General features: G+C 36.0%; 1 protein-coding gene across 4 annotated transcripts; it reads left to right on the forward strand.

Annotated features, from left to right (window-relative positions):
• Positions 1-261: 261 nt before the first annotated feature.
• LOC140808821 (DNA-directed RNA polymerase V subunit 1) lies at positions 262-21,081 on the forward strand. 4 transcript variants are annotated; one of them, XM_073166108.1, is made up of 23 exons: positions 262-447; positions 591-694; positions 1,227-1,275; positions 3,133-3,267; positions 3,348-3,440; positions 3,751-3,877; positions 4,028-4,143; positions 4,354-4,401; positions 5,594-5,761; positions 6,804-6,962; positions 7,043-7,198; positions 7,848-9,575; positions 9,682-9,857; positions 11,087-11,159; positions 11,436-11,560; positions 11,895-12,052; positions 13,819-14,093; positions 17,547-17,720; positions 17,820-17,960; positions 18,043-18,282; positions 18,822-20,164; positions 20,325-20,439; positions 20,522-21,081. In XM_073166108.1, the coding sequence occupies exons 5-23, from the start codon at positions 3,360-3,362 to the stop codon at positions 20,801-20,803; spliced, it is 5,685 nt and encodes a 1,894-aa protein (XP_073022209.1). In that variant the 5' UTR covers positions 262-447; positions 591-694; positions 1,227-1,275; positions 3,133-3,267; positions 3,348-3,359; the 3' UTR covers positions 20,804-21,081. The 4 variants fall into 4 exon arrangements, with proteins under 4 accessions (XP_073022209.1, XP_073022208.1, XP_073022207.1 ...); XM_073166107.1 differs by lacking the exon at positions 3,133-3,267 and having other exon boundaries at positions 591-701; XM_073166106.1 differs by lacking the exon at positions 591-694.
• Positions 21,082-26,427: the final 5,346 nt, after the last annotated feature.

Below are 26,427 nucleotides of genomic sequence, written 5' to 3' on the forward strand. Positions count from 1 at the left end.
ATTATTTTATTTGATCGTATACTAAAATAATTATAAGTAAAAACCATACACTGATCAAAATCATACGATTTAATTTGATTTGATCTTAAAGTTCGATTCGATTCGGTTCGATTTTTGAACACTCCTAAATAATATAGTGTAAGCCGAAGAATTTGTGTCTGGGTCGCAATCTTCAGGCCCACAATTTCAGCAATGTCCAACAACTTCCAGACGTAAGCACACTGCCCAACAGAAATAGTTAGGCCCAAAAAAGGCCCGATATCACGACAAACAAGAACCCAAGAAACGTCACTTCCCTTCACTTCACTATCGGAAAACGCAATAGAAGCCGGGGGAAATTTGGGCACAAATCTGCGACAAGGTTTAGCTGCGCAAATTCCAGACCAGAAACAACCAGATGCAATTGGAGCCCAGAAATTTGCGCGCAAACCCTAAAGCCCTCTTACAGTAAGTGTATTTTACTTTGTTCTTGAAGCACATTTTGGTTTTTTTACGCTGTCTCGTTTCCTTACAGCGGAAAGATCCAACCTGCACTATGGTTTATCACTGGACATGTAATGCAGTGTTTTTGTTTGCTAATAATATTGCAGATTGCGCTTCTAATATTTGACATGCAAAATTATCAGCACTTTTTGTTTGCATTCTTCAAGCCATGTTGAATTTGAACTCATCCCATTTCAAGTTTAATTGAGTGGTTAGAGGTTGAATCTTATTTCTTGGAGTACGATTTGGTGTTTTAAGTTTGGTAATGATATATTTAATTTTCTCGTGATTTAGTTGTTATACATATCAAATTTTCTTGATAAAATTTGAACGTGAAGTCATTAAAGTTATGATAAATGAGATGTTTGATTTAACTGCTATGAATTTATGTATGTTATTGTATACAAGATAATGTAAATGACCTTATACAAAACATTGTATATGCCATTGTGCATAATATCAAGAATAAATGAGTAATATATGCTACCTCCAAGATCTATACCTTCCACAAGGCATAAAAGATTTAAAGTTCCAAGGAGAAGAAACTATATGCCGAGTGCGGCCATGTGGATTTTTTTTTAAATTTTCATTCTGCTTTTCATTTTTCTCCACAGGTGACAGGTGATTTTTTTCATTGTTTTCCTTGCTTAGGGTGCATTATCTTTCTGAAAATCATTTATGTATTTAATTATATGGCTCTAGCATTCAAATGTTGTTCGGATGTGATTCTCCTTTTGTCATAGGTGTTGAAAGCTTGACGGTGAAGGAAACGTTCCGTGTTTGACACTGAAGGTGATATTTCCTACATATTTCTTCTTATTTGCTAGTTTATTTTATTTTTCAATGTGTTTGTCCCCCACTTTTGTTTATTGATAGACTTTTGTCTAATTACGATTTTATTGATTGTGAGTTGCATATGGTTCATATAAAGTTGTATGCTTAATTCCTACAATTTATGGATATTTAAAAAATGACCACATATTGTGTCCTATACTAATATGGATGCTGGATGGCTACGGACATGAAATATCAAGGCAATAAAAAAGAAAACGGTAATGGTATTTGACATGGTCAGAGGAGGGTATCCTGATCATGTTGGATACGAAAGGATGTTTTGCAATTTTAAAAGGATATATCAGGGGTTAATTTTTTTAAATTTTAAGGATATAAATTAGGATTTACAATTTAAAGTTATTGATGAAAGCAAACTGCAGTTTTTACTATACATTATTCAGTGTTCTAATGGCGGTCGAGGCGGCTGCCTAGGTGGTAACCGACCCTTGACCGCACCGCCTATATATGAGGCGGGTGTTTTAGGCGGCCCAAGCTATACGACGTTGGGGAGGCGGGTCGAGCCTGCGAGCAGACGGACAATCAAGATTTTTAAAACTTAGTTAACAATTTTAAAACTTAGTCAACAATTTTAAAAACCTAGTCAAAGTCAACTAATTTTAAATATCAAAACCCTAGCACACCTCACTTTCTTTATTTTATTTTTGGTTTTCACTCTCAATCCTCAACCACCACACATTAGTTATGTTTAGTCTATTACTTGTTCAATGATAGATAATTGATTGAAATTTTGAAATTTAAACTTAGTTTTTTGGTAAAAATAATTATATCACTTTGTTAGCATAATAGGATTAATATGACGATGAATCTTTATTAATTGCACATTATCTAGATGATATTATATTGTATAAAGCTTCTTTGTGTTTAAACATTATTTAATTGCACATTTTACATGAATAATGATGACTATTTGTGATTATGTTGCATGATTATCTATAAAAAATTACTTAAAAAAATTCAACCGCCTGGGTGGCAGAGGCGGTAGGCGGTCACCGACCGCCCCGCCACCGCCTCCCGCCATTTACAACCTTGACATTGTTTTATATTATTTGGGTTATTAGATTGCTTGTTGTGACAGAATCATATTCATTACTGTGCATAATGGCTTGATGTGGATTTTCAATCAAAAGTCTGCATTACGGATGCTACGGCTTTGATCAATTTGTGGATCTTTGCTGAGAAATATGTGTGAAGGAAACAAAAACTTTGATTAGGCGAATTATGATTTAAACTGAGAGCAAGAATAGATATTTAACTTAACTATGCATTATCACTCTATGAACCCTGCATTGAATATGCTTCTAATAGTGATGTGTTTTTTTCAAAACTCGTGAATGCAATTTCTCATCTACTTGAGATTTTATTTAAGCATGTAAAATAACTAATGGTTAAATGCATGGTAGCAATATGTTTTTATTTGTATTTAAAAAGCGTTTGCACCCCAAATCACTTCTCTGTCTTATTGGGAGAAGTGATATTATGCACTCACCTCTAAGTTTCTGACAATATTTAATGCAACGATTGACTCCAAAAACAGCTATCCTTTGCTGTCGGAAATCTTTTATTCTAGTTGGTCACCGTTTAATCGCCTACTAGAAGCGAAAATAATGTGATACATCCTTATGAACTATAAGTGACTGTAAGATTCTGGATTTTCTCATTGTTGAATCCTTCGATCATATTCATGTTTATGGATGCCTGTAAACTGTAAAGGTATTATTTAATTTTGAAGTTAGTATTATATGATCACGCATAATCATAATTATGAATTTGTTACTGATAGTAATTTTTTTTCAGTTTGTGGAGTGCATGAAAGGGTTTCTCTATGAGAAATGAAAAAAAAAAATTATTGGTGCCACAAGAAACAATGCTAGAATGCCATGTCTCAAAGTTCTTTTTTGCTAATTGTCAGTTCTAGCAAACTTGATTTAGGTATATTTTTACAAAGGTAATTTATTTTCCATAGTTTTGAATGCTAAGCTGATCTTGAATGTACTCATCTGATATTCTAGGTTTTTAAGGAAATGGCAGAAAGTTCATCATCCCCAGCTATTGAAGGGAAGATTAAAGGAATAAGATTTGGTTTGGCTACTCGGCAAGAAATAGTAAGTGAACAGTTTCCCTTCTTGTTCTATATTTGTTCTTCATTCGACGTTAGTTTGATAATGGGAAGTTGTTCAAATACCCCGTTCTTGATTTCTTTTCTTATTATACATTTTCAATACAAACATTATTCTATCCAGACATGTTTAACTATGTTATGTTACTACTGTCAACACTTTTATGATTATTCCGTTGGATATCATGACCAAAAGAAAAATTATATTCTAGTGAGCATTTGCCTACAGTAGTTTATTGTAATCTCTTTTCTATATTATCTGGAGGAAGCATTGATTCTTTTAATTTCTTGGGTAGTGCAAAGCATCGATCAGTGACTGCCCCATCAGTCATGCTAGCCAACTTTCAAATCCATTCCTTGGCTTGCCTCTTGAAGCTGGCAAATGTGAGTCCTGTGGCACTGGTGAGCCTGGGCAATGTGAAGGTATGCTAATGTCTCCACCAACATTGTAGTCTGGAGAATAAACATGAATTTTTTGAGTAGCAAAATTTACACAACATGGTACAATGGTCCTCCGAAATTATCGACAACTGCAATTTCATTTTGTCCTCGGTTTTACTGCTTATATGTCAGGCCACTTTGGGTATGTTGAATTACCAACTCCCATATATCATCCTGACCATGTCATGGAGCTGAAGAAAATGCTGAGCTTGTTGTGCCTGAAGTGTTTGAAGTTGAAAAATAGGAAGGTATTGTATCCCATTAGTTTTTCACATCTTTCCTTTTCTTTTTGAATAATAAAAAGTAAAGAGTTTCGAAATAGCAACAGTCGTTACAATTTTGATGCTGTTTACATTTTGGTTCTCTTTTGTGTGTAAACATCACTGGAATATGCATTGTATTACTGCTCGCATGTTTCTTTGCGCTTAATTTTGTTTTATTCGTTTCTTCAATTTCAGGTTAAGAATATTGGTGTTCTGGATAAAGTGCTATTTTCATGTTGTGAGGTAGCTATTCAACTGTTTGTATATTTCCAAGATTTTATTTTTCTGTACTCTCCTATGCATTATCATTAATGGTAGCTATTTAACTGTCTGTTGATTTTTTGTGCTCTCTTTTTCATGTCCTTAAAGTTTGGAAATAGTGCCAGCATTTACTTAGTTTTACATGCTCAGGAGGTTCATATTTACTCTCACCTTGAGTTCAAGATTATGTTGTTTCATTGTTTCAAGAAATGAAGGAATACCGATGTGCAACTGGAAACTGCGACTTGAATTTTCTTGTAAATTAATATTACATGTAAACTGATCTTGTTCGGGCTATTCAGGGCCTATATGGTTGCCTGAATTTTCTTTGTATAGTTGTCACCAGTTATTTAGCCATGATTAATTTTAAATTATTATTATAATCAGTGCTCCAGTGATTATCAGACATCACACAAGATGCAAATCTTCCTATGGTTCAGCAAGAATGCTCTGAATAAGATTTAGGTGCAATTATCCATCTTGTCTGTTTGCCTCCTGAAACACTGGGAAAAATTTATTGTCATTGAGTATCTTTTTCCATGGGAATACTGCGAAAATGTCAGGTTATTATTGTTACTATGTTATCATTGGGATTTATATGTTAATATCCATCCATCACTAACGTATTCTTGATCAGTTGGTTGGTATTAATTTTAAACAGTCAACTTTCCACGAGTTCCTTGAATATCATGCTCTTTCTCTTTTTCATAATCCCAAGCATTCGTGGAGGTTTTATTGAAATGCTGTTTATTAATATCCAAATACTCGAGAAGTAGAATGCTGCTGTTTTTCTGATATCGCTCCATTGACCATATCATAGAAGGAAAGTGTAAAGGTGTCTTTGTTTAATGGTCAATTGTGAGCATTCTTGATTCTGTGAGTATTCCCCAGTTTCGAGGAAAATTTATTATAAAAAGAGTTCTTGACCATTTTGAAAAGTAAATAATTTGTGCTAGAGACTTCATTTGTTTTTGGCCTAAGGAAGGCCTTGGCAGTCGATCCTTTAATTTAAATGATAATACTTGAGTTGTCTTGTCAAAGTTTGAATTCTATATGCACAGGGTTAATATACTGTCTTGAAGATGAATTAAAATATTGTTCACCCAATTGAAAACAAATTATTGAAATTTCAAAGGAAAATTTTCATTTGTCTTGACTGATCACCGTTTCACAGGAGACATCACGAATTTCAATAAATGTGGTCAAGACTACGGACGGGGCTTACAAATTGGAGTTGAAATTGCCTTCAAAATTTGCACTTCAAGAAGGATTCTGGACTTTCTTGGAAAAATATGGATTTCGTTATGGGCATGCCTATTCTCGACCTTTGCTGCCCTCAGAGGTTCAGCTCTTTCACTCTTTATTCTAATGGATGCTTGGATTTTTCCGAGAGCTCATGGACTATTGTCCGGAGATCTCGAGAGATCTCCAAAAAAATGTTGAGCATGATGATCATGTGGAATCTTTTTGAACGTTTTTATGACTATCATAAATGTAGGGTCAATGTTTGATTATCTTTAAATAACTATAGGAAACATTTCCTGGAAGTGTAAATTCAGAAGTTAGAATTGAGAATGTGATGAATGCTTTGCCATATATTTTACAAGAGATTTTTTCTAGTATAGATGAATATCATGTCAGAATGTGTTGCTTTATTTAATTTTTTTTACAAATAATTAGGTATTTAGAATTTGAAAATATAATGTTTTGGATTAAAATATAAGATAATCATGGATTTTTTTTTGAAAGAGATGAAAAGTTAAATTAAAATAATGTATGTATAAGAGAATGCAAAGGTGTGATAAAAATGTATTTTGTAAAAGAATTATAAAATAATGTATACATTTGTAAATCTGGTCCTTTTTTTCTTTCTTGAATATTTCATATTCAGAAAGTGGAAACATATCTATATTTCTTTTTTCAAATTATTTTCCAGATTTATGTGCAGACCCAGCAGAGAGAAAGGGGGTGGTCGACTACCGGCAAACGAAAAAAATTGAAATTTTATGTGCAACTTTTCTAAAACTTGTTTCACTACCCACCCAAAAAAAAAATGAAAAAAGAAAAGTGAGAGGAAAGATCTATTAAGTTTCTCTCTCATTCACAGTTGCTCCATTCCCACGAGTTCCTTGGCTTTCTCAGTATTTGAAGAATCAGGTTCTCTTCCACTTTTCTGTCTCCACCCTTCTGGTTTGAGTCATAATTTGTCAAACCAACAAGATGGATGAAAAAGATTATTGAAACGTTAGTGGCTGGATTTTTGTAGTTTCATTGATGCAAATGTCAAACTCTAATATGTGCGATACTTTTGAACTTGTAAAATATGCACTATCTTCAACCAACTGAGCTAGGTGATACAATTGTCTCATCTCTAAAACTATCAGGTGATGGTCATGTTGAGAAAAATTCCTCAAGAGACCAGAAAAAAGCTTGAAGCTAAAGGTTACTTCCCACAAGATGGATATATCCTCCAGCATTTGCCAGTCCCTCCAAACTGTTTGTCTGTGCCTGATATTTCTGATGGAATGAGTGTTACATCCACGGTTAGGCATTTAAACCCCCTTTTCGTTATTTGTATCTTGCTCATCTACTGGCTGATTGTCATGAACTTGTGGACCTCCAGGATTATTCAACAACATTGCTTAAAAAGGTGCTGAAACAAGTAGAAGTCATAAAAAATTCAAGGTCTGGAATGCCAAATTTTGAATCTCATGAAATTGAAGCAAATGATTTACAAGCAGCTGTTGCTCAGTATCTCGAGTTTAGAGGAACGGGCAAGGTACCTTTTACTTTTTTGATTATTTTGTTTATGCGAAACGGTCAGGAGATTTTTCTTTTTTTATTGTTGGCTAGGTGATGGTTGAGTTGATGGATGCTTTAGGCCGATAAATCAGAAATATTTTTTCTTTTAGAAAACTTAAAGCCTTGAGGCTCTGATTACATGACACAAACTATGAACTATTTTATGTAAAAATTTTCTTCATGTACAAATAATATACTCTTGAGTTATATAGACAATAGCGATGGCAAAAGGGTAGCTGATTAGGGTTGTATCAGATCCCATAATTTATGGGATATTTGAACTAAACAGGAACTTAATCAAATCAGCTGAATTTTAAGGATACAAATTGTTATAAGATCTCCTAAACGACTGCTATACATGAGTAGACAAGCTATTGACCATGGTTTTCCTACATAAAGAAAAGGAAATAAAGAAAGAGTTTAAGAGAAAAGAGAAACAAACACTGATTGAAAAGGGTGGCGCTAAAAGTTTGGGTCCAAATTTAAACATTTTTTAGCCTTAGGGACAGTGGATAATTATCATTCCTATCGAGAGGTTGGTTTGTGAGGTTGGACAAACCTTGTGGAGGTGGACTAATTTATCCTAATCTTATGTGTTGCTTTCCAACTCTGATTTCCTTTATCAGGCATCTCGCGATGTGGATGCACGCTTCGGAGTGAATAAAGAAGAACACACATCATCTACCAAAGCGTGGCTTGCGAAGATGAAAACTTTATTTATTAGGAAGGGTTCTGGGTTTTCATCTCGTAGTGTGATAACTGGTGATCCGTTCAAAGGAGTGTCTGAGATTGGCTTGCCATTTGAAATAGCCCAAAAGATTACATTTGAGGAGAGGGTAAGTCAGCACAATATGACATACTTGCAAAAGTTGGTGGATGAAAAGCTCTGCTTAACTTACAGGGATGGTCTTTCGACATATTCGTTGAGGGAAGGGTCAAAGGATCATACATTTTTGAGACCTGGTCAAGTCGTGCATAGGAGAATAATGGATGGAGACATTGTGTTCATAAACAGGCCACCAACTACGCACAAGCATTCCCTGCAAGCTTTATCTGTATATGTACATGACGATCATACTGTCAAGATCAATCCCCTTATTTGTGGTCCACTGAGTGCTGATTTTGATGGGGATTGTATCCATTTGTTTTATCCTCAATCACTTGAAGCAAAAGCAGAGGTGGTGGAGCTTTTCTCAGTTGAGAAGCAGCTGCTTAGCTCCCACACCGGGAACTTTAACTTGCAACTGGCAACTGATTCACTTCTATCTCTCAAACTCATTTTCGGGAAATATTACTTGAGCAGAGCGACATCACAGCAGTTGGCAATGTTTGTACCAAATTTGCTTCCTAATCCGGCAGTTGTGAAGTCTAAGTCTGGCCCTCTATGGACTGGTCCCCAGATTTTGCAGACAACTTTACCTCTGTCCTTTGATTGTGTTGGAGATAAATATCTGATTGCAAAAAGCGAGGTTGTAAGAGTTGATTTTAGTAGGGATGCGATGTCTTCTATTGTGAATGACATTGTCACCTCAATTTTCTTCTTGAAGGGACCTAAGGAGGTTTTGAAATTCTTCAATTCTCTACAGCCTTTGTTGATGGAAACTCTTTACAAGGAAGGATTCAGTGTTAGTTTAAGAGATCTTTTCATACCTGCAGGGGTTTTAGAAAATTTGCATTTAGAAATTCAGAAGATATTACCTCTGTTGTATCATTTGCGCGCGTTTTATAGTGAATCAATTGCATTGCAGTTGGACAATTATCTGCGCAGTTTGAAAACACCAATCACTGACTTCATAGTCAAATATTCTGCTATCAGCCACCTAGTAGAATGCAAAAGTGAGTCAGCCCTTACCAAGGTGGTTCAACAAATTGGATTTTTGGGGCTGCAGATAGCAGACAGGGGGAAGTTTTATTCTGCTACGTTGGTGAAGGACATGTCATCTTTGTTCAAAAAGAAGTATCCTTCTTGTGAAGACCATGCTACTGAAGAATTTGGGTTGATCAGTAGACCTCTCTTTCGAGGATTGGATCCATTTCAGGAAATGATTCATTCAATCTCAACTAGAGAAGTGACTGTCCGTTCCACCAGAGGGTTAACTGAACCAGGAACACTGTTTAAGAATTTGATGGCCATCCTTAGAGACGTAGTGATTTGCTATGATAACACCGTTAGAAATAAGTGCAGCAATTCAGTCATTCAATTCGAATATGGAGTTAACGGCGCTAATATCTCAAGTGAGTTTTGTCCTGGAGATCCCGTTGGAGTGTTAGCTGCAACTGCTATATCAAATCCTGCTTATAAGGCTGTTCTTGATTCTTCTTCAAATAGCAACTCCTCTTGGGAGATGATGAAGGTAATTGACAAATAAGCGGGTAGAATGTGTTTACCTGACATTCTTATTATATTTCCTTACCTGTGAAACAATCTTGGCTCATAATTACTTTTCTGTTTGATCTCAGGAGATATTACTTTGTGCATCCAATTTCAAAAATGATATTTCTGACAGACGAGTAATTTTGTATTTGAATGATTGTGACTGTGGAAGATATCATTGCCGTGAAAATGCAGCACTGATTGTGAAGAATCAATTGAAGAAAGTTAGTCTTAAGGAAACAGCCATCGAGTTCTTGATAGAGTAAATCGTCTACCTCCTTGTTTATATTCTTTTATTGAGTGATGATTAGATTTGACATTTCAGTCAATATGTGCTATGTGATTCATTTTGCTTTACTTCTGTGAAAATTCTCTGAATGCCTGTTATTGATGAACCAATCTTTTTTGTGAGGTTTAAATCCATGTTAACTATTTCCTTCTTGTTTGTTACTCCATTGTTGGCAGCAAAAGCCATATCAATGTGATGTTTTCTTTCCTCTGCCATAAAAAGCAAGGGTGGGGTAAAGGAGGATGGTCTGTGGAAAGTCACGTGCTCAATTTTAGTGTGGTAGCAATTGGAAGAGGATGCCATTTTCAAATCTCCAAATGTTTGCCTTTATTTAATATTTATATTTAATAGCTTTGTTTACTCATTTTGAATCGTTTACCCTCATCATAAATTAAAATCCTTTGTCCTTTTATTGCTAAAAGCAATATCAGGTTTGATTGAAACTCCTAGATTACCAGACCTAAACAAGCACAAGACCCGTGATTTTATGAAAATACGAACATAGTATTCAAGTACATGCACTCCGGATGGTTACACTTAGTTTTTTGCTATAATATGACTGTCAACTGTTATATGCTTCCTCTGTCCTTGTGTAAGCCCCAATGACTTGGCGCAGAGTTGAATTTTCTAAGTATCTCCGAGTCTGGTAATTGGAATGCGAGAAATGTTGAAAATCAGCTTATGACAATGTCATAATCGTTAAATGTCGTGATAAACACACCATGTTCTGGTAACAAAACTTTTAGGGATGATGGGAAGGACATGTTTAATGCTTTTGTCTGACTGGAAAACCTATTGGGTTAGTTTTCTTAGCAGGGTGTGTTACTATTTTGCACAATGCATCAACTACCACATACTGCTGCAGATAATTTGTATTAGGTCAGCAGTCATGCTTCATATTATGTCATAGTAATGCATTTCACACACTTCTGAATTTTGCCTATTTTGTTTGTCCTTGGGCTTTCATAAGCCTGGATGGTGACAAATCAGACATTGATATCTATCTAGAAAATGACATTGTGCTTAGACTTCACATTTGATATTCAGCAGCACATTAAACCTGTCAATATTGTGTGCTACTTGCTATGTCAGTATGTCCCTTGTATGGGTGGTGGGCGACTCCATAAATACGGTAATATTTGGGACAAAGAGGATAAATCAGTATTTGATGTGATTAATTTGTCATACTTCCTCGTTTACAGATATAGAAGACCATCAATCGTGCTGAGTCATGAGTCTAATTCCGGCCTCATTGGACACATTCATCTGAACAAGGTTTTTGCATAATCTTGTAGAAGTTTGAGCTGTTTTGGTTTGATTTTAGCTCTTTGGCCCTCAAAACTTTTGAGGATTTTGAAATTGGTTTGTTTAGATATATTTAAATGGTGTTTGGCTAGTATTTTTGAAGTTGATATGAAAGGGTAATGGGTTTGGATGGTGATTGATTGAAAGAAGAAAGAAAGCAGAGTCATATTTAGTATTTCTCAAAGAACTTGTGGCATAATTATTGTCACTGATGTTTTTCTTTGTCATGACTGATTGATTTAACAGGCACAACTCAGACAATCAAATATTACTCTTCCTGATATTTTTGAAAAATGTCGTGATAGCATTGATCTGCATCGGAAGAAGAAAAAGGTTGGGAACCTGTTCAAGATGATAGATTTATCTTGCAGGTTGGTTTTGTTGTTTTGTTCACCATATTTAATTTTGACCAGGTTTATTTGTTAATTTTCGTGTTGATCATGCATTGCAATTCGACCTTGCTATAAAGAAGCCTAAAAAAAGACGAGCAGAGAGAGAACATTCTGTTTTAAAAAGTTTCCAGAGCAAAGGACATTAAAAGGATAATGTTAATACATTTGTGGCTATACAATATAGTAGATATCTATTTTTTTTTTTGTGATTTCAGCGGTTTCTTAATTATGATATGTAGATAATATTTAATACTTCATCGAGCTCAAACACAACCATATTACATTAATAATTGTTTACTTCTCTGCTTTGCAGTGAATGTTGTACTTTCTGCTTGTCTTCAAAAAACAAATGGACTGATGTTCCTTGCATCCAGTTTTGTTGGCGAGGAATGTATGATGATCTCTTAGAGAGGGCTTCTCATTCACTTGCTGATACAGTTTGTCCAGTTCTTTTGCAAACAATCATAAAAGGTGACATGCATGTATTGCTTTCCATAGTTTTAGCATGCTTTTGATTTTTCTTCTCTTAGTGTTCCTTGTTATATTTTTGTGCTCATTTGGCCTATGACAAGTAATATTTTTCAGAGAATATCAAGATTTTAAATTCGCTAGGCGCTAGTCAGGCGCTAGACCAAGACCCCCGCCTAGGCGGATTTCACGAGGGAAAGCCAGTGAAATGCATTTCTTGTTGAAATTTGATTTAGGGCGGGCCTATAAAAAAAATTACTTTTCATTTTTTTTAAATCAAGTCAAGCCCAAAAAACTTTTCAAATAAAATAAATCCGAAAAAGGTAACTTTCGGCCGCCTAAGTCGCCCTAAGCGTCCTTGCAGCCTAGGCTGGCCAAGAAGCACATTTATACTCATCAGTAGCATTGTATTCAGCAGACTTAGTATTGTTCTTATGTTTAGAATTTTCTTTTGCATTTCGAGCCATGATAATTTCCCTCAAGTCACGGACTAGCTTCCTTCTTTTCCTAGTTTTGTTTCGGGTTGGAACCATTAGCATAGCATTCCGTCATGACCAACTTGATTACAATCTTTACAATATTTCAGAATTGATGAGTGGACAATTCGTTGTTCCACAATCATATCACCAAGCCCTACACCAATCCATTCGTTCTCGTCTTTGACAAATTTAACACAAGCTTGACGAAGGGCATAGACTGAAACTATTAGAGGTAGCCTCATCCATCTTTATAGGTCTGCAGGTCTATGATTTTGTTCCATTTCCAGCTAAGAGAATTTTTGTTCTAGACCCGGTTGAGACACTTGCTATTTCGTATTCAGTAGAATTAATTTTTGCTCTACTTCTGATAAAGGTAATTCTGATTCTGGTAAACTTCCGTTGAGGAAATATAAAATTCAGTAACTGCCTGATTAATTTAATATATAAAAACAGAAACTAGTCTCAAATAATCAAAACAAATATGTCACAGTTTGGTAACTCAACAGTTGGATGCATCGGTATATTCTATGCTTCCCTTTCTATAGAAGCTCAAAACAAGAAAGAAATAATCCTCCAATAGAGTAATAAAGAAACATATTGGCAAGCCAATTTGCATGCAATCACGGAAACTCTTTCCAACAATCAAGGTTCTAACAATCACTAGACGCTAGTCGGGCACCAGACCAGTACCTAGGCCACCTAGATCTAGGTGCCGCTAGACACTAGACGCTATTCGGGCACCAGACCAGTACCTAGGCCACCTAGATCTAGGTGCCGCTAGGCGGATTCCATAGTGTCAAGTATCAGCAAACTGCAACTCTTCCCCTTGGCTTGAATGATGAAGATGAAACGAATTCGACAAAAGAGAAACGATCTACAGACCGTAGGGACTAGGTTTTCTTGTTGCCTCTTGGATGTTAGTTTAGGCCTCGTGGCCTATAAAATTGGGCGTTTAATTGTTAGGACAAGCCAACAAATGAGACACCATTTTTTATTGGGCTTTTAAGTCTAAAAGCCCAAAAGAAAAAATCTTGAAAGCCTGCGGCTTCTAGACTTAGTCGGCACCTAGGGCTGCCTAGAGCTGCCTAGGCTGGCCGACTAGCACTTTTTCGGTTAGGTCGGTCATCGCCTAGGCCAAAATTTAGAACACTGCCAACAATAATCTGTCACAAAAAAACATCTACACGTGTAAGTTTTCTTTCATTATTTTGTGATTGGGAGTAAAGTTTGGCCCTTGGTTCTTTTAAGAATGTGATTTATTATGTGATATATTTTACGACAAATGTATAGGTGATCCTAGGGTATCAAATGCAAATATAATTTGGAGTAGTCCCGACACAGCAACTTGGATCAGGAGCCAGTGTAAAAGTACAAATGGTGAAATGGCTTTAGATGTGATCCTTGAGAAGGAAGCTGTCAAAAAGAGCGGAGATGCATGGAGAATTGTCATGGATTCTTGCCTTCCTGTCATTCATTTGATTGATACCCGGCGTTCTATTCCTTATGCTATAAAACAAGTTCAAGAACTGCTTGGTATCTCTTGTGCATTCGAGCAGGCTGTCCAGGTATTATTTAAGAAGTGCATTTTTGTAGCTTACTCCTATTTCTGATGGATGTCAATTTATTGAGACTAACCCTGTGGACCACTTTCCCTCTCTACATGACATTATTTAAATATCCTACTCTTTTTTTATATCTTTATGTTGGATAATGTGTCACCTGTTGCTTATAGTTGGAGGACGATACAATTCCAATTGCATAATGGCATATGCTTATTTTTTTAACATATCAAAGCAGAAAAGTAGGGATAAAAACTTGCCAATTTTTTACGTATCAAAACAGAAAAGCAGGGATAAGAAACTTCAGGCATTGACTATATAGAAAGCTTTGAACGTATCACTGTTTCAATGTATTTCTACCAGCTTTCCTGCTTGTCATTCACGTCAGGTTTTTTGCGATGCTACATGCTGACTAGATGGAAATACATGAGGGAATGACACCTTCATAGGTTGAATCTAATACTTCTCTTTAGAGTCATATTCATAATATAATACAGATAGGGTGTGATGCTTGTTAGGGTTAGTGTTGATAGATTACCAGTCCCAAGGAATCACCAGTTAAGTTTGGTTTCACAGTTTTTAAATCATTGGCTTATCCTTGTTCCAGTTAAAAGATGAGTTGTAGAGTGATAAAGCATCCCACCAACCAGGATGGATGATTTATTAAACAACAATTTAGTCATGTTCCAAGTTACACTATTACCATGTAAATGTTAATTAGTGTTCCCACATATCTATTCCAAGTATTTTAGAGCCGTACACTTGATTGTGTAAATAAAGTAGAACCTGATTTCTTTAGGGGAACCAACAATGTAAAGGATGACTGCAGCAGCTGTGACTGAAAAATTGCAGAATTGGTGGACAGGAGCATTGGAAACGAGTAGAATAGAGAGGACAATTTACGATTTGTTTCTATTGTGGTGGTGGTGGTGGTGGTGATAGGGACTTGGCCGGGCCTATAGTTGTGGAGGAAATTTTGGTTTTTGTATTGGTGCCTAGTGATTGTAATGATTTATTGCGGGTTAAAGCTTTATGTGGTTGTGCAAATGAATCAACGGACAAGATGTGGTGGGATACGATGTATTGATGGATGGAGGTATAATATGGAGCTTCTGTACCAGCTGCTGGTTACTCATAAAGGAAGTGAAACGTCGGCCTTGGGTCTCATTATAGGGGAGGAGACTTGTGAATTTTACTTCAAATCTTGCACCTGGAGGAGACTTGTGAGTTGTACTTCAGTTTTACCGTTTGTGGATTGATTTTGGATAAAGAAAACCATTAGCTGCATTTACTTGGCTAGATAAGAGTGGGATGGGCTAATTAATCAAGACCTATACCATGTTTAGTTCAAATTTGCCACTTATATGAAATCCTTAAAGCCTGTATTAAAATAGACTTTATTGTGATTATAAATGGGTCTCTCCAATGGGGATAAATTATTTCAAATTGTGGTTTAAAATTTTTTTTTTGGGAAAAACCTCAATGTGCCCTTGGAAATCTATACCAAAAGAAAGAAAAACAATATCTGGAAAAATTAAAGTTAACGGTGGAGAGCCATGACAATGCCGCCCCTTGTGTTTATTTCTTTTCTTCTGTTAAGTGGTCAATTTTATATGGGTCAAAAGTGATATATTTTGGTTCTGTTTGTACCAAAAGAATTGAGAGGGAACTCATTAATCAAGGAATAATAAAAATGAGGCATCTCTTGATTTTCGGGTAAAATCAACTTTGAACAGAGGATTTAGGAAGATCTAAATGCTATTTGTATCGCACACAAGGTGTTTGACAAATGGTTAAAATGATATATATTTGTCCTCTTCCAAAATTTGGAACTGTATTTTTAATTCTCCAATTGTGATTAAATAGTTTGTGAATGGATAATTTGAGTTCGCACTTGCAAATTATATTCTCGATTGATTGATGGAACATATAATTTACAATCCTTATTTGTTATTTTCTTTTTATTTATTTGGTCGATTACATTTTTCCCTCACTTTTTGTTTTTTTGAAAGCAAGCCATCTGAAAAAGCAGTGGACTGTTTTTGCCAAACAATTGACTGTTTATTCTTACTATCCATTTCCAATCACATCATATTTTTATCACTTAATCAAGAATAACTGTGTTTGGTTGACTATTTGCCATCCCATGAATACCCTCAAAGCCTGATGCTGTTCAGATAAACTGTCTATGACCTGATTTATAATTATAAATCACTTATAAAATCACATGTGATATTGTAATCATGAATTAGGCTGTAAACTATTGTGTTTGTAACCGACTCTACCCCTTAATCTTAAAATTAGCCCTTTTTACACTTGGACAAAAGCTCCCACAGATCTTTTCTTCTCCAATCATTACCTATGGAGGTACCCAGCGGCAGACTCCATGGATTGGTGGCTGATGGGTCCGGTGATGGAGTTGGCAGGTGGCTGCCAACATATTGGCGGTGATGCAGATCAATTCGTGGTATTGGCGGGTCAAAATTGGGAACTTGGCATTAGGCGTCTACGTACATAGTAGCAGCGGTTGAGTTCTGATTTGTTTTGATAATGCAAAATGGATTTACAGGTTTAGAAAATTGAAATCTGTGAAAGATAAACAAAGGATTATAGGTCACGGTGATGGAATTGGATGCGCTGCAAGAATAATGGTGGTGATGCAGATCAAATCGTGGTTATTGGCAGATTGAAATTGGGAAGCTGGGATTAGGCTGCGACAAACTACTGGTAGTGGTTGAATTCCGATCGGTTTTGATAAAACAAAATGGATTTCAGTATCGGTAAAGAGAAATCCAGGAAAGATGAACGAAGGATTATGGGGTTAAACGGTGAAGAGCATTGGTGCAAAGAAAAGTGGAAAATGAGAAAGTTCGAAGGGAAAATTATAGACGGATCAAAATAGAAGCAACAAAAAATGTGAAAACTGGGAAGTCTGCTGAAATGGTCTCAAAAGGAAAATAAGGAACAGTTAATCTGGAAATAACATGTATAACTATTGTTTGGAAAAGCATAAGGAAAATTAAAGTTTGTAATGAGGGTGAAAGTGTGATTTGACAATAGTTGAGTTTAAATATGTGCTTTTGATAATGTTCATTTTCTTATTATGATTATAAGTGTAAGGCATAATTATTGATTAGGTCATTTTTCAAACAAAGTAATATAAATGCATGTGTTTTTAAGGCAGTGAATTCATGTTGGTTGTCATTTGGAACCCTCTGAAAAGTTAATTCTTGTCAATCAAATGTTGTTGATTAAACCAAGTCTATTATGATTTTATTCCATTCTTATAACAATGGAAAAGGCCATTGTGGCTGGAAGCAAGAATCCCGTTTCATGAAATTGTGAGCCAAAAACAGCCTCTCTGTCAAACTTTGGTTAGGCCATCAAATCTGTTGTGTTAATTAAATAGAATCCTTTTGCTTCGCTGAAGAGAATTTCACGCTTTTCATTATGTTTCAGCGCTTGTCTACATCAGTGACGATGGTCACAAAAGGTGTGCTGAAAGATCATCTTCTTTTGTTGGGTAATAGCATGACTTGTGTTGGCACTTTGATTGGATTTAATGCTGGTGGGGTTAAATCTTTGTCTAGATCACTTAGTGTTGAAGTACCATTCACTGATGCCACTTTATTTGTAAGTAGCTCACCCTTTCTTTTGTCTGATGATGTTAATTGGGTTTCTTTAAAATACTGATCTTATAAAAGATCCTTGTGTTTTCCCTGCAATGGTAAGACCCCTAGAAAATGCTTTGAAAGAGCTGCTGAAAAATGCCACGTCGATGCTTTGTCAAGCATTGTGGCTTCTTGTGCCTGGGGAAAACAAGTATCTGTAGGTACTGGATCTCCTTTTGAGATTCTTTGGGACACAAGAACGGTATGATTTGCTACATATCTTTTGCCAAACTTGTTTTTATTTGAAATATCTAATACAACAAGTGTGTTTATCATTTTCTCAGGCTGATTTGAAGACAGAAAGGGAAATTGATGTCTATGATTTCCTTACTTTGGTAATTAATAGCTCCAAGATGGAAGATACGGGGACCGATTGCCTGGGTGAGGATATTGACGATCTGGAACTGGATGATGAATACATGGGATTGGACCTATCCCCTATGCATGAATCTGGTTTAGAGAAACCAAGTTTTGAAGATGAAGTAAAATTTGATGAGGGCGATGATGAACCCTTCTCTAAGCAGGTAAACTTTTTACTGATTGATGAAAATTAATGTAATTGAACTTGTAGATATATTTATTCCGTTAGCAGTGGATCAGGGTTAAACAAGTTCCCCAAAACCAATGTAAATAGTATTTTCTAACATGGTGTCTATTTGTCCGAGGTGATATTTTGGGTTTGATTTACAATTGCATTCAAATTATGATTGAATAATATTCATTCTGGGAACACTTTTACGAATGTCTCACGTTGTGCACATATTGCTCCTCTAGAATCTTACTGCTAGAAGTAGAAGATATTGAAGAGTCTCAAACTTTTTTTAGGCTGTACTCTTCTCGTTTATTATGTTTGGGGAGGATGGCTTTGCTATGTTTTCTCATACTTTTATTTGTATCTTGTTTTTGTCTCACCTATATACACTGATAAAAGAAACTAATGTCATTGATCTTTTGGATGCTTGTCTCGTGAATTTGGGCAGATTGGCTAATTATTAATCAACAATATTTTGATGCTTCATTTTCTTCATTAGAATTTAAGTTTAATACCCAATAATTTGCGCAGGGTGTTAAAGAACCTCAACATAGTTCTTCTTGGGGTAACAAGGTTGGTTCTGGTTGGGATAACACTGTTGGTTCTGGTTGGGGTAACAAGGCTGATTCTGGTTGGGATAACAAGGCTGGTTCTGCTTCGGGTGACAAAGTCGATTCTGCTTCGGGTAACAAAATGGATTCCGCTTGGAGTAACAAGGTCGATTCTGCTTCGGGTAACAAAATGGATTCCGCTTGGAATAACAAGGTCGATTCTGCTTCGGGTAACAAAATGGAGTCCGCTTGGAGTAACAAGGTCGATTCTGCTTCGGGTAACAAAATGGAGTCCGCTTGGAGTAACAAGGTTGATTCTGCTTTTGGTGAAAATCTCGATGGTCAGTTAAATGATTGGACCAAAAAAGCTAGTCAAAGTACTTGTTCCAAAGAAGCTCAGAATGGCTCCACTTGGGGGGACATGAAAGATTCTGATGGAGGGTGGGAGAACAAAGTTGACCAGACCAAGTGTGCCAGACCAAAATCTGCACATCCTTGCGATCAGTCCAATCTGGTGAAGGCTTCCAGTGAAACGAATTGGTGCGATCAGGCAAGTAATTCAAAACCTTCCGGTACTTGGGGTGCTTCAAATGATTGGGCTAAGGTTGGTTCACTGTCCCCCACTCAGAAGCAGCAAAAAGACTCAACAGCTTCTAAGACGTGGGGCTCTTCGAAAGTAGACACTTCCATTGGGAACGATGAGCAGTCTCAGTCTTCTGCTGGTTGGAACATATCAGGTTCTGGCCAGGATTCTGATACATCAGGTTCACGGTCTTCATGGAAGAAGAAAATTGCTAAATCTGATGAAATTGGCCTTCAGCCTGAGTCAAAAAATGCTGATTATTCGATTTCTTCAACTGGTGAGGACTCTGTTGATGTGGGATCTTCAAAGGAAAATCTATGGGAGGCTAAAATGACTGGTGAAGAAACAAAGCCCTCTAATACATGGGGCTCTTCAAATGACTGGGGCAAGATCGATTCACTGTCTCCCACAGAACAAAAGGTGACATCTCATCTCAATAATTGGGGTTCCAGTCAGAAGCAATCAAATGACTCCCCACGTGCTCAAGGTTGGGGATCCGGTGAGAAAGATGTAAGATCTCAGCGGGGTCGTGGTGGACGTTCCAGAGGTAGGGGCCCATCTAATGCAGGAGATTGGAAGAACAGACCTCGTCCTGTGAAGACTGTCGATGACCCAAATTCACTAGGAATTTTCACCGCCACAAGGCAGCGCTTGGATTCATTCACGGTGGAAGAACAAGACGTTCTTTCAGAGATTGAACCGATAATGAAGAACATCAGGAGAGTTATGCATCAGACAGGGTAAATTTATATTCCTTGGGTTTTTAATCTCCACCTTCCGAATAGAATGCTGTTAAAAATGTTTTCTGATTTCCTCGTTGTCTATTTTGTTGTCTAAGATTGTTTCGGGACAGACAAATTATGTATTCTAAGAACTGAAATGGTTTACTTATACTTGCAGATACAATGACGGCGATCCTCTGTCGGCGGATGATCAGAATTACATAGTAGAAAACGTGTTTAATCACCATCCCGACAAAGCTGTAAAGATGGGATCAGGAATTGATCATATCATGGTACGTAAAGTTTATTTGTGAAAAGTAGTTTATAATACATTTCCGATTCTTTTTTGAAGCTTAACTTCGTGTTGTATTGCAGGTCAACAAGCATGGACAATTCCAGGAAAGCAGGTGCTTCTATGCTGTCTCTGTTGATGGGGGAAAAGAAGATTTTTCTTACCGAAAATGTCTCGAAAACTACATCAGGGGAAAGTATCCTGACCAGGCAGAAGCTTTCATCGCCAAGTACTTCAAAAAACCCCAGCCTCGTGCTGGCTGGAACAGGGACAGAGGTGCTCGGCCTCAAACTCCAGATGATACCTCGAGTCCTGGCCGGAAAGACTACCCGAGCCCTGTAGATGATGCCGAGACCCCATCCTAAGTAATGACTTGTTTTTTTTTTTTCCAAGTTTGCCCGTGGAGTAAACAGAAAAAAGAACTCATTTTCCATTCACTGATGTTCTTTTTTTGTTGTAATTTTATACTTTGGAGAGCCATTTGATGTACAGTTAGTTGTTACTCCAGGAGGCGTCAGCATTCATGTTTAGGAAAACAGTTGGCTCACTTGATGGTTTGGATGACAAGTACCGTTTATATTGATTATGCTAATCTAATCTTTCTGGGCAAATCTTTAAAATACAAATTTGCAAGTTACTTTTAGAGGTGACCATTTTGTAGAAGCAGATTCTATTTGATGATTGAATTAGGATAAAATACTTAATATCAAGTGAAGTTGGTTGATTTTGCAATAAACTTTTATTCAAAAGTTGTTAATCAAGCTTCTAAACCTCTTTTCCTATATCCTTGATATTAATTTTTATTCAAGAAGAATATTGCTTGATCTCTGTATTTGAGTTTGAACTTGATTCGAATTATTATTATATTCTAGTATGTGAAATTATATTTTTAAATCCAATTTGAAGTTCGAGCTCGACTCCAAAAAGACACCGTGGCAGAGGCAAATAGGAATAAGAAAATAATCTTCACAACTTTATAAACAAATAAATAAAACAGGAATAAACCTATCTTATCTTTTGTTTAATACATTTGACGAATGACAGAGAAGGGTTTAATACGATTTTTTTTTACTGAAAATAAGATTTTTAATGATACATAAGATTCACATAAATGTATGAAATATAATATTATATTAATAAATACAGACTAATAAGAAAATCGTTATCGGTTATTGTTGGGAATATCAAAAAATTGCCTTGAAATTTCTGGGGTGTTTGAGATCACTAAGAAGTGATCTTTTCACCTAAAAAAAAATAGTCTGTGGTGTTTTTAGCTCCGGATTTTGTTTTTGCTTACGCTAATTTGATTAAAATCTCAAATACGATTTCATGTGGATTCTGATTCTGATAAAGTGATTATGATATTCTGATAAATAAAAAAAATCTGCTGAACACCCTTAACTACAATGTTTTTATCTAACCAAAAAATATCATTTACATTTTAAATCTAGAATGATTTCACATCATTAGCTTGTGTTCGTCAATAACATCAAGTGTACACAAGAAAGAGTCGTTCGTGTGTAGTATATTTTGTTTTTCGAGCTACATGTAACACACTCTCCTGAATTATAAATCAGAGAGAAAATCAATCCAATGACAAGTCAATTTAGTATTTCTTACCTTGGAGTCTGATAAACTCAAGCTTATTGATGAAATGAAGATCAAGTAAAACACGAATCTGATCCACCTGACGCACTCACCACTGCGGCTGGTCTATCAGCGCAAACATTTGGAGGCCTAGATGCCCAGTCCAGTGAATTGAAAAAAGAAAAAAATTTGTATCGAGAAGAAAGTAGACACTTCCTGTTTTCAACTCTTAAATACAACATTTTTATTTTAATTAAATCAATTCGGAATCATCTACTACTGATTGAGTTAGCCAAGGTTTTTATATATTTACCAGATACAAAGTAATTGCACTCTGAAATGTTAGAGTAGGTGCAATGGAAAAAACGGTTGGCATAAGTTTTATTGACTCTTACATACTATCTTTATTTTATAAATATTTTACATTTTATTCATTTTTACATTTGTTTTATCTGTATACTCTTGAAAGCTGCATACACATAAAGACTTTGAATATACTATGATATAATGAGACCGTATATATGATGGCGATCATGAAACAAATTTAAAAATTGCTTTATATTCTAAACTTGTTTCTAGTCGATTCAGCTGCCTGAAATAAAGATAAATAACACCCGATTTCAAAACTAGAATATGTGATGTTATGTATCATGTTTCATTGGTAGGAACATGAAGATATTCTGTCATACAAGATGAGTGTTCATATGATGGATTTGATGAATAATCCTCCTCAGACTTTCTAAGTGGTTATCATTTATCCAGTGGATAAGTTCACGATTATGATTGTACACCATTAGTCTTTACAACCCGATACAAAACCGAGACTATAAGTACTAGTGCTGCACTTTGACTCGTTTATCGACTCCATGAACCTCGCTAGGTGGGAAGATTGAGTATAGTTTTGATATACATATAAGCGAGGGCATAGTAGTTGGAGATTCACTATTCGCCTATGAGTGTGAATATCCAATATGATATGATGAGGTAATGATACAAAAAATCTCTGGCCAGAGTATGTGATGTGCTTTAGGGTAAAATGATTTCCTAATTGCACATACAATGCTATTATGATCACTCAAAGATATATTACATCAATATCGAATTCATATACAATCATCGATACACCAATGATTGCAGATTCGATCGGTATATTGAGATGGAATGATTGTACTGTACACTAATGTTATGATCAGTGATGATGCTTTAGAAGGAGGTGAATAAAACACTACAAAATTTGAACTTTCTTTTCTTGAGTTAATCTCTACTGGTATTAACATTAGAAATCTGATATCAACCTTCAAAAGTCAATATGCAATTGATGAATAATGCAAAATGAGTTTACTAAACACTGTGAACAATAATACAAGTAACAAAAAGACACATTGATTGTTTCTGGAAGTTTGATGGATAAAAGTCTTCTATGTGTACCCTTCTTCTCTTTCGATAAGATATTCACTAAAAGACTTTGATATGTACAGCTTCTGTAAAACACTCACTTCAGTAGGATTTAACACTGCCTACTGAAACTTTTAGTATCAACTTCCTTACAACTTACATATTGAATTATGATCAGAAATTTCTTTTAGTCAGTTACAAATATCTACTCAAAATGCTAATATAATATTGAGATTACAAAAAGTAGAAGATGACACAAGGTGATCTCTTGGAAGATCTGATAAGGCTTGTATGATTATGCTTCTGATTTATTTTCAATAGTGTTTCTGAATAATAAGATAAGTTCGCATTTAGTGTATTGTCTCTTGCTGAAATATTATTTGATTTTATGAAGATAATTTTCAAACGACCGTATCTGAAATGCTACAAATTGGTCGTATCAAGTTAAGGCATTTTTCTTATATTTCAAATATAATTTGACCCGCTCCAAAAGCAGAAAGCGTCATTAAATATTTGAAACTGTCGATAAAATCATCCAGAAGGTATCCTTTATAACTAGAATGATGAACATTTTCTGAATGTTCTTTCTTCAGAATTTATGCTTCAACAAGTGCAAGATATCTTCAATGCTCATAAATGACCGTTGTCAAGATTCATTAGTCTGTGGATGTTCAGTAATTGCTTGTCTATTAGATTCGGTATACTCTGATTACATAGCATATTATCATCTACTGGCTATTGAATTTTTGGAGTGATGAATTTAATAATCTTGAGTTATTCCTTTATGCTAGCTTATCATCAAAACTTAAATGTTCTAACAATTTTTTTTTTTTTAGTTATACCAAAATTCAACATGCAAACTGTTTCAAAAACAGTAACTTATTTTTAGATCAAGTCAGATATAGAGAAAATTCAAAATAATTTAATGGTTTTGGGTTCGGATGAATGTCTTTGGGGGCATTTGAGCTTTCAGGCCTTTCTTCCCCTCTTTTGGCATCAACTTATTTAATGTAAGAAAAAAAGTTCAGAAAACTGAAAAGTGAAAGAAGCCTTGCATGATCAATTTTATCAGACAGCTCTTGTGGCTTTGCTGCTGAGTTGCCACTAGATCTTGATGGCTTAACATATGAGATTCAACCAGAACATTCTGTTTTCCCATAACTAATTCATGAGATTCAATAATTTCTGTCTTAAATTGAACAAAAGAATTGTGAAGAGAAAGTAAATCATTTTTTGAATAATCTCCACACGACCCATGATTCTTGTCTTGAAAAGTTTCATGATGTTCTTTGAATCAGTAACAGTGTATTAAATATCATTCATTAGAGATTCAAAAGATCTTCTCAATGCAGCAAGATCTTCCCATCACTTATTCATTCACTTGATTTTGATAGAATACCGAAACAACTGACACATCATTAGTCTCGGGAGCCCATACTGAAATTGATTTTGGAGAAAGGGGCGGAGAATGTGCAAATGCTGTCTCAACAATTTCTTGATCTAGCGAAGGGTCGTTAGTTGTATTTTCAGTTGAAATTGTTATCTTAGAAATAGAGTTGACCACTGTTGCGTGTTTTATTGATTGATCGCAAGCGCACGACGTCAAATTATAGTAAAATATATTTGTGAGTGCAAGTGTCGATCCCACGAGGAGTGTGTATAAAAATGTATATCAGTGCTCGTAATTAAAATAGTCTCAATTTTGTTTAGAATAATCAATTAAAAGGTTGATTTGTTTAAACAGTTCAATTATGAATAAATAACCAATCGAATTACCGAATGGAGAAATATCAATGATAGAAAATATCTAGAGGAATGATTTCACTACGTTTCTACGATAATTCTTCGTGGTTGGATTTAATTTCATGAATTCCTGTTATTTAATGGCTAAGAACACTTACGTATTTTATTCCCCCTTTCCCAAGTGACGAATAAATTGTATCAATCAAATTTCGATTCAATTATTCCTAATAAAAATCAAAGTTTGATAGATAAATGCAAACCATGTTCTTACCTAAGCATCGCTAAAGTTATAAGCCTTCCGAACGATATAAACATTTCAACGATGTGCCTCTAATGATCTATAATCATAATCCTTCTCCCGAGTTGTAGAATTAATCAGACAACACACAATTTATGGCCAGTAAATTGCAGTTAAATAAATACAGAGGACACAATTAAACAAACGAAATTCAATCATCAAAATATGCACGTCAAATCATCATATAGACAAAGCTACGTCAACCTCTAGAATGGAAATTTAGTTCATCACGAAATCCAAGTGCAAACAGTACATGTTCAACATTTTAGACGGCGAAAATGTAAAAGCGAAGGAAAGATAACAAATCCGAAGTGTCGTCTCCGTCCCCAGATCCGTCGTTCTTCGTATTTGTGATTTTTCTTCGTACGCTGAATCTTCGTCGCGTCTGTACGCTCTGATTTCTCACGCCTTTTCTTCTCCAAGCAAGGCTGTTTTCGTGACTTTCTCCAAAAGGCGGCTCCCTCTCGTGTGTTTCTCCAATGACGGCTTCCTTCTCGTTTATGACCTAACTCGTGCATTTTATAATAATCTGGACGCACGGCGCGCGCGGTGGCGCGCACCATTCTGCCATGTGGTTGTTGCTGCGTGCGTGCGTCTGTGCGAGAAATGGCGCGGTCGCGCGCGCCTCTCGGGTCTCCATGTTATATCTGTGCGCGCGGACGCGCGAGAAGTGGTGCGGTCGTGCGCTAGCTTCTGTCGATCTTCTTGCATGTGTGCACGCATTGACGCGCATGATGTCGCGCGGTGGCGCGCGGGCTACTGGTTCTCGCATGTATTGGTACGTGTGCGCCTGCGTGTGATGTGGCGCGGCCGCGCGCTCCTCTGCCCTTCATACTGTTTTTAGGCGCGCGCGCACCTCTGTCCGTGGGTTTGCTCTCGGCTGCGCACTACTCTGTTTTCCTAGTCCACTTGGTTTCGTTTCCATTATTTTCTCCATTCCTGGAATGACAACAAAAACAAACCAAA

This window comes from Primulina eburnea, chromosome 13 (assembly GCF_022965805.1).
Source record: "Primulina eburnea isolate SZY01 chromosome 13, ASM2296580v1, whole genome shotgun sequence".
Lineage (NCBI taxonomy): Eukaryota > Viridiplantae > Streptophyta > Magnoliopsida > Lamiales > Gesneriaceae > Primulina > Primulina eburnea.